The following is a 9,438-nucleotide window of genomic DNA, read 5'->3' as shown; positions in this document are numbered from 1 at the left end:
AAAGAAGTAAAATAAAAGATTAAGTGTCTCAGTTTTCTCTAACAACCAGAATGTTTGCATTTGAAAAATTCTGTATTTTATAATCTTTGAGTGTCTGCCATTTTGTAATGCGTCAACTGTTTTACGTCAGATTTTCGCCAAAATGTTTGTAATTAAAAGAGCTTTAATTTGATGTACGACTCGACCTATGCTTCTATTTAAGAATTTTCACCAGCCCCTAGCGGGACGTCCCCCATAAGCAGGATATCATGGTGAAATACATAAAATAATAGTTTTATATGAGCAAAAGCTTGATGTAAATTTTGGTTCTTATATTGTAATTAGTTCAAAAGTTATTAGACCGTCCCGGGACTTTTCAGCACCCCTGTATATTAACAAACACAGCATATAAAAGTGCCCATAAATTTAAACTAATATAAAATTAAAACCATTTCCCTTAGTCAGAATAGATCACACGGGCACGATTTGTTGGGTTAACATCAAGGATAATAAATCAACAAAAATTATTAAATATTTGTTTTAATGTGGAAACCAATGATTACACAACCCGTCCGTTGCGTAATATTAACCATTGTCCGTTGTTAAGTGCCAAACAACACTGCAATACCATACAGACTCGCACTGTTATAAATCCTAAGTTACTTACACGTATCCATCCTTTATATTTCAGGATAGTTTATAACCTCATTGCATGTTTCATTTCGAAATTACGCGGTTCAAAAAAGACCGCTTTATACTTTGGTGTCGCGAGGTTCTATACGAATGTTGACACCAGAGACAGACTTCACGACTATGTAGTATTTTAAATCCAAAGGAATGTCAGATGGTAGGAATTCGGTAGTTTCTGAGGACTCTGGATAGCACAGACTTCATTTCCAGCATAGCAAATCTTTGACCTGAAAATGCATTGATATTTTAATATCATCGTTTTAAAGAGATGTATTTTAAATTATCAGCAGACAAATAGTGAAAGGGGTTTTAGTCAAACAGGGGCGGTTTTTGTTTCAAAAAATGTAAGCTCGTATTTAAAGAAGTCCATTGTTACATAAATAATCAAAATGTTGATGTAACTCTAAAACAAAACTGGGAAAGAATCCATTGTTTATTCCTTCACTTATCAGTACTTACATATTTAATAGTAGTGGGTCGGATCAAACTACAGATTTGAATAAAACAATAATCTCGGTCTAACCTGGTCGATATATGGCATTCGGACTCTCTCTAAATGTATAGTAAAAGTTACATAGTAAGATAGATAAATTTGATATCTTCATATCAGTACTGACTAAGCGCTGCATAGTTAATATTTGCTAAAATGTAGTGAGTTTAAAGTAATTTCTTATCTGGACATTGTATGGGTTGCTGAAAAGATTGAAATAAGAAATGTTACTATGTTTAGCCAAATCTAACATTCTTTAGCCTGAGATAATGACAATTCTAAAATGTGTACATGATGAACTGAATTATTTCGCTGAGCTTGCTGCGCTTTGAAGAGTATAAATGGAAACAAAGTGTGGTTAAATTAACATAACAAACCGTTTTCATATAATAACAATGTTTACACAGCACAGTTTATTACATTGAACATAGTCTATCAATAAATTATACATTTTCTTTCCTGTAATGAAACTTTAGAGACGAGTAAGGCGTAAAGGAGTAAAACAACAAATTAGCTTTGGAATAGAAATAAAGTAACAGTTGATTAATTAATAAGAAATGTGTTGATCCCTTCTACTAGAAGAATAGCTAACATGATGTACCAAAATGATTACATATGTTACATTTATTGTATGTATAACAATGTATGAGGAGCTAAAGCTGCAGAAGCTGGATTGAGAATGAAACAAACTCTTAGTGCAGTGATGCATAGCAATTTTGGTTGGATTCTCATAAAATAAAATAAAAACAAAATATACCATCTTAAAGAGAAAATTCAGGAGAATAATAAACAAACACCAAAGTCGATTTTTTTCATTTTGGAGGTTTAAGACTCCCCTTAATTATTTATTCAGTTTAATTTACACTTGAATAAAACGTAGGTGCTAGTCCATTTCAAACAACCACGGAAACATACTACCTCAAGTATATATTTTGGTCTTATATAAGTATTATAATACTGTGTTTACTATTATAAATGTGAGAAAAGTTTTATTACCTTCTTTGCAAACAGTTTTAAAGTGTATGCCATTGTAAAGTATGTTGGTAAATGTTCACAGGAAAAATTACTTGCTCGATTTTATTAATAATTCAATCCGATTTTCAGTAAATAAGAATAATTAGATATTAGCTACAACCTCCCTCACACAAGAAATAAGATAAAATACGATGAGAGTATCTCTGTCGACAAGACGTTATCAACTTATACAACTCTGCGTATGGACAATAACACTCGAAACAATAATCTGTGGAAGCTACCAAGACACAATAGTGGCTCTTGTACTGTAGGCCTAAATACAACTCTTTAGATAGCCCACCCAGTTCTGGTGCTGCAATAGTAATATAACAACTAAGTCGATATATCTCCTAGAGAATATCATACAAACCTATGCAGTTCCTTATGCCGGCTCCAAAGTGTAAGTAGGAATAGTGGGAGCTCTTCTTCTCCCATCTGTTTGGGTCGAATGTGTAAGGATCAGGATAGACCTGAGGGTCATGGCATATCGCCTCCATCAGAATTACTACACTAGTGTTTTTAGGTATTACGTATCCACCTGAACAAAAAATATAAGAGTTACGGTTATTACAGCATATAAATATTAGTAACATTTTATCTTAAACCTTGATAAATTTCTGAATATATATCTTTCAATAGTTGTAAGTAATGTTTTTCTTAATTATTTAGTTGTAAAATGCAAACAATCGGGACTTAACTTTATAATATATTATTTTTTATAACAAATAACAAAAAAAACAAGATATTTTAAATGAAGAATACCCAAATTTATTATGTACACAGAAACCGTTGGTAAAAAATGGAAGGTTGACTAAATTATACTAAGTAAATTGGTTGAAAACTAATAATGGATGGGTATGAAACAATTTCAGAATTGCAGTTCAATAGCTTTTAGGCCAAGGAAAGTTTATTTGTCTGATTTATATTGTAAATTATAAAGTTACTAAATATTAATAACTTGAATGAGCTCACAGTGCTATGGGAAATGAGGGGTGTCCATGACGATGAGTTCAGCTGATTTCAGATAATGGCGGACATCTCTGTTTCTTCCCGGTGATGATAAGCTCTCTCAATAGGTTTAAAAGGTCCAGTTCTATTTCTCTGAAATAGTGTGCGAAGGTATCCCAACACTCTATGTTGGTTCGATAAAGATGAAATATATAGTAAGAGGCCCATGATTTATGATCTGATATCTTTTACTTATGGAATATATAAAAAAGGAAGTTCGATTCAATCTATATTCATTAGGAATTAAAATCTTCTTCTTATATAATAAGGATTTAAATTAAGTATATTATATGCTGGAAAGTGACTAATACGCAGGGGTAAACGTAAATAGGAAGGGTACAATGAGTTAAAATCTGAAATTAATGCTTGGGGATGGAGTACAAATGATAAATGTACTGATAATATGTTGCAGAAAATATACAGTTAAATATATTTGAATTTTTCTTACTTGATTTTATAACTTATTACTGTGTCATTATTAATTATCATATATTTATTATTGTTATTTATTAATTCATTACTATATGTATGCTTTTTTGCTAAGATTGTTTTGTACTGTTGTCACCTGTTTACTATCCAGATTTAACACAAAATGATCATGTTTGTATTAATAGATCGTTTTTACTATTATTGTACATTGGGTTTACCGTTGGAAGTGAAATAAATAAATTTGTTTTTTTCTAATCGGGTCAGATTATAATAAGTTGTGAATTAAGAATAAAAATCAGCTTGATAATTGTGACTGAAATTAAAATGTCTAAAACAAAATAATATAAAGTAAAAAGAGTAAAATAAGTTTACTTTAAAATAATATCAAGTATGTCTGAAAATACGGGGCGAATAGTTGTTAATGATACATGATTTGTAAGATAGGTGACAAATGTACATTATAATAACAGTTTTCTTATTTCGAAAGTGCTCGTTCATATGTTAGCACATAGTACAATATAATTGCAACGTTAGTGAAATATATACAAGTGAGAGATCCTGGCCGAGTCTTGGCGGGGCAGGTATTTTATGTAAATCAATCTTTATTGAAATTATGTATCATATAAGATATTGTGCGTGCGTGTGTGTTATCTTAGACAAGGATATCAGCTATAGTGTTAAATAGTAATACAGTTTTGAATTGGAACTCTCTTTGGACTTACTTTTCTAAAAATGGCCAAACTAAGAAACCCAACCAGTTTGAAGTTTCAGCTAGGTACCTGTATATACCTACTTTTTAACGTTATTTCCTCACAACATACACGAGCTATGAATCCCGTCAGGGGGTACATTCTCAAGGACTCCTTGATAACGTTCTCAAGGTACCTCATTTCCTGCAGATCCTGGTAGGTGGCGTCCCGGTCACTTTCACCAAATATCTGCCTAATTTCTTGGTACACTCTCTCCTGAAACAATAATGCAACTTATTTTGGTAAAGAAAGCATTTATTCTGTTGTAACAGTGAGAAACATTATTAAAGAAGGAGAGATGTGAAGAAGGATTCTTCCGCTATTATCAGTGGTTATGCATATGAGGGTGTCATTCGGCCTGTGATTGCAAGAGGAAATGGAGGTAATGAAACACTTAAGGAGATTTCAACATTTAGTTTGCCAGAAATACTAAAAGAACAATTGAAATAGATTTGTACTTTTATGTACTTTTATATATTGTTACTTTTATAAATCAATGTACCTTAATGTTTTGTATGGATTAGTATTATATCAGTGTCACTTTAAATTCTGTAGCATATTTTTTATTTTATATGTTAATTTTTGAAAACTAAGTACTTTATATTATTTAAAAAGATTGATTGTGTTTGGATTCAAACCTGAGTTAAACACCGAACTTGCCATAGCTAACTCTATAAAAAGAATTATATCATATGTTTATTGTAAAGAGCACACTATTGGCCTTTGTTGTGATCTCAGCAGGGGATTTGATGCTGTAGTTCATCACATACTTTTTAATAAACTTGACAGTTATGGATTTTGAGTAATCGTAATTCAATAGTTTAAAACTTACTTTCTGGGACGCGTTCATTGTGTTTGAAATCCACAATAAATACCAGCAATATTTATCGAATTTTTGTGTTATCAAGACCGGAGTGCCTCAGGGATCTATCCTTGGACATCTACTTCTCATACCACTGAGTAAACTAACCTTAGTTTATTTCCTAACTTAATAAATAATCAGTTACCGTACCTGTATCTCAGGGTGGTGTGAGAGGCAGTATAAAGTCAAAGACATGGCAGTCTGCGAAGTGTCATATCCCTGAAACAAAAATATAATATTACTGAAAATGATATTCCGAAAGTTTTAATTTTTATTTAAATACCATATTGATTTCTCAGGCTAATAGTAGTTGTAAGATATACCACGTCTTGGAATATCTAATATATTGAGGCAGAAAAACACATGCTCTAATTCTGTTAACTGTCCTAAGTACATGTAATAAGGTTGTGTCGTGTCAGTATCGCAAATTCTGACCGTTATATCGTGTGAACAACATCGTTTCCTGAGATTTCGCTGCTCGCTGACCCATTCCCCCACTCAAAGTACAGGATATTAGTCATCTATCCCATCTGCTCATCTCTCTTTCAATCTTCGTGAAGCCTGATCCCTAGATCTGGCAATTTTTAAAGTAGTAGGATACTATTTCTATGTAGGATACTTATTATATGTTTTGCATGCGTTCTTATAGAAATTCAAACAAATATTTTGATACTCAATACATCAAAGAATTGGTATTGCTGTTTTCATAAAAGTTGATTTATGTACTAATAAATACACGTTTGCCTTTATATATATATATTATATATATATATATATATAATATAGTATACATTTTATGAGATTGAACGTACAAATTTAATATTTATTAACAAAAACTGTAAGTTTGATCAAATAATGTGAGATAGCAAAATTTTGCTAACATTAGTTTTTAGAACTTTAAAAATAAAACATGAATATAAATGATTTAATTAAAACTGTGCAGTGATAAATGATATACAGTTATATTGCGGAAATCTTCCTTCTTATAGTTAGGCCATAAAAAATCTGAAGCTTTTGAACAGCTAAATCTGTTATTAGTAGATTTTTTCCCGAAAGCGGCTTACCATCAGCAAGCTTTGTGTTCTTTGATTTCTGTTTCAGTGTACGCAATCGAGTTCCCATTCTTTTTTGAATATGCCCTATACACTCCAATTTACTTATTTTTATATCCTCACCATAAGGCATAGCATCACAAACAGCACTGTAAAGCGTTCGAGTCACCATAAACCCAAGGTAACAACTGCTTCTTCGACTGCTTCAGTCATTTGATTTATGGCATAATATCCTTTGTAGCTTGGCCTAAAACCTTCTCATATTTTGCAAATACGGTCGGAGGGGCTGGTATATTCAGTATTCCACATAGGGTACGAGCTGAAGTGAATCCCTTTCCGATCACTCGCAAAGCATAAACAAATCTTAAATTTAAATCAAACATTTTTGTCATAGACTCACCCTCACAATTTGTTATTAGTTTTTACATTTATATGGTCACAGTTGTTGAAGGAATTGGTCACATCTTCACAGTTTATGCAAGAAATTGTGAATTCTGTAGCTAGGCCTACGAGCGATTTCTTTGTAAATTTTAGGCCATGCCCACAATCCTTACAAACAGCCACATTTACCAAAGCCTTTTTCTAATCTGTTCATATCTACAATTTTCATAGGCTAATGTTTCTGATCTATTTTTTGTAATAGCCTAGATGAGCACCTACCTTCACTTTCGAAGTTGATGGTTGTCTACAATCAATATTAGGCCTATCATCCAATTCAGTTTTGTTTACTTTGCTTTACAACATTTTAACTTCTTTATAGAAAAAACTTCCGTTTACTTCCTATTTTCTTTTTATTACCCATTTGAACACACTTCAAAATAATAATTAGGTAAATCACAACCCAAACACACCACCACTAGTTATTATATTCTCAAATGAATTATTTATCCTCGTAAGACAATAAACACAATCACATAACCAATCACAACAAACAGACTTGTTGAATACTCCAATTGTCAACCTATACTCATGACTGGCAACCTAACAAAACGTAGCAACTGAAAAAAATAACTAGTAGCACTATAAAAAGTGAAATGATGCTAAACACAAATGTTGTTGCAAATATCTGCTAAAAATTACGTTGCAAGCATACATTCAAAATAATGTTCTATCTAATTTAGAGCTTTATATATATGAAGTGTTATATATCACTGGAAAGAAGAATTACTAGAGAATAATAATCAGAAAATGTATTATAAAAAAATTATTTGGCGTTTGGGGTGCCCTTAAAGGATTTAAAGAAATAATTTGAAAACAGTTTTAGGTGGAAAATGGGTAAAAATATTGCATAATTTGGATACACAACTAGAAATAATTAGACCAAATTGTAGAAAATGTATAAATAAAAGTCGTTTAGAACGATATTATAAAAATAAAAATGATTAACAAAAATCTAATAGTAAAAACTGCTTTGTTTAAAAGTAGTGAAAATTCTGTTTTAAACGAAACTAAAATTCTGCTGATAAATAATTTAAAATCAGTTTTGAATGCATTAAAATTCTTTTTCAAATCATGAAAAATTCTGTAAAAAATTATTAAAAAATTTTCCTTACACTATTTTAAAATTGTATTTCTACAAATTCAAGTTTACATTTATCATCTCAGAGAATGTAAATAGCGAGATACAAGTTTAAATTTGGTTTATAAAACAGATAAACAAATGAATACAGTCTTAAATACAATATATATACAGGGTGATTCAAAACTAAACGGCAATCTCTCGGGAGCTTATTCTATAGCTAAAAAAACAAGTAAAAAAGTTCATATAACCATATGCCCGGAAACGCTTCGTTAGCGAGTTACGTCTAGCGAAAGATTTCGCCCGGATTTCAGAACCCTTGGTGAAGTCAGGCCGTATAAAAAAGGTAAAGGTAGTTACAAAGATACAAATACGATTGTTTTTTATGTTTTTATATCTGACAAATTTATTTAAAATTCGTCCCAGAGCTGTAAATGCAATACTTTCAGAGATATCTTACGTAAAAACACAAGAATTCGTGCAAAGAAATAACACATTTTTGTGTTTAACGTAAGATTACTTCCATAAATGTTAAATAAAGGTCATTTCTTTCTTAAACAGATTTGTAGAACATTTAAATTCTGAAAAGATTCATGTGAATTACTTAGGAAAAAAATTAATAATAGGTATTGAAAATTTAGCTTTATTTAAAAATAAAACAGACGCACAAAAATGCATATTCTTATCTTCATAAAATATTAACTAATGTTTAGGTTGTGAGTAACAGCTGATCATTTATTCTAGACTGAACATTAACATTAAAATGTATTTACCTTTATAAAACTGTAATAATCACCTATAATAGTTGCTCAAAGTGTTCCTCCGTTGTTAGCAATGCACGTTTTCGCACGACGAATCCACTCTTTTCTAGCGCGTTTCATAACGTTTGGAGCATTCTTGATAGTTTCTGCCGCCTCTGTAATGCGATTACGTAACTCCTCTATGGTGTTAATCCATTTTGAATAAACAATTGACTTCATCCAACCCCATAAGAAAAAGTCTGCTGGCGTGAGGTCAGGAGAACGTGGTGGCCATTTTACTGGGTCCATTTCGACCAATCCCATTGTCTACCGTATGTATCATTTAAATAGTTTTTCACATCATTAGAAAAATGTGGAGGTGCTCCGTCGTGCATAAACCATGCATTTATTCTGTTTTGAACAGGAATATCTTCCAAGAGGGTAGGCAGGTTTGTTCTTAAAAAATTTAAGTACGCTACTCCATTAAGTCGATTAGGGAGGAAAAATGGACCAATCAAATTATCACCCAGAACACCAAGCCATACATTGACTGAAAATGTATGTTGAAAATGCCTCGTCGCAGTTTTCATGTGGGTTGTCGTACGCCCAAGTTATGGGTATTACGAAAATTTACAATTCCATTTCTAGTAAAACAGGATTCATCAGTAACGAGAATACGCCGAAGAAAATACTGATGTCGTACAACAATTTCTTCTTAACCAGCGGCAGAACATCTTCCGTTTATTAAGATCCTTGCGGGTAACTAAGTCTTTGAACACGTGTTATATGGAAATGGGTTACACACTGTGCTTCATGAAGTGTCCGCCTTAAAGCCATACCGCTTGAACTGGCAAATATTATGTAATCTGACGACTGGATTTAATCGTCTGGGTGCTTGTGGTTTGG

General features: G+C 31.8%; 1 protein-coding gene across 1 annotated transcript; it reads right to left on the bottom strand.

The window, feature by feature from the left end:
* Positions 1 to 525: 525 nt before the first annotated feature.
* LOC124374846 (probable cytochrome P450 4d14) lies at positions 526 to 5,462 on the bottom strand (the record flags this gene model as incomplete). Its single annotated transcript, XM_046832989.1, is given in 5 exon segments — positions 526 to 833; positions 835 to 896; positions 2,544 to 2,711; positions 4,404 to 4,575; positions 5,372 to 5,462. Coding segments are annotated over 5 exon segments (595 nt in total), but the record flags the coding sequence as incomplete, so codon positions are not given.
* Positions 5,463 to 9,438: the final 3,976 nt, after the last annotated feature.

The sequence above is a fragment of the Homalodisca vitripennis genome, unplaced genomic scaffold (assembly GCF_021130785.1).
Source record: "Homalodisca vitripennis isolate AUS2020 unplaced genomic scaffold, UT_GWSS_2.1 ScUCBcl_10550;HRSCAF=19489, whole genome shotgun sequence".
Classification (NCBI taxonomy): Eukaryota; Metazoa; Arthropoda; class Insecta; order Hemiptera; family Cicadellidae; genus Homalodisca; species Homalodisca vitripennis.
The sequence above is the reverse complement of the archived record's forward strand: the minus strand, read 5'-3'. Positions and strand labels throughout refer to the sequence as shown.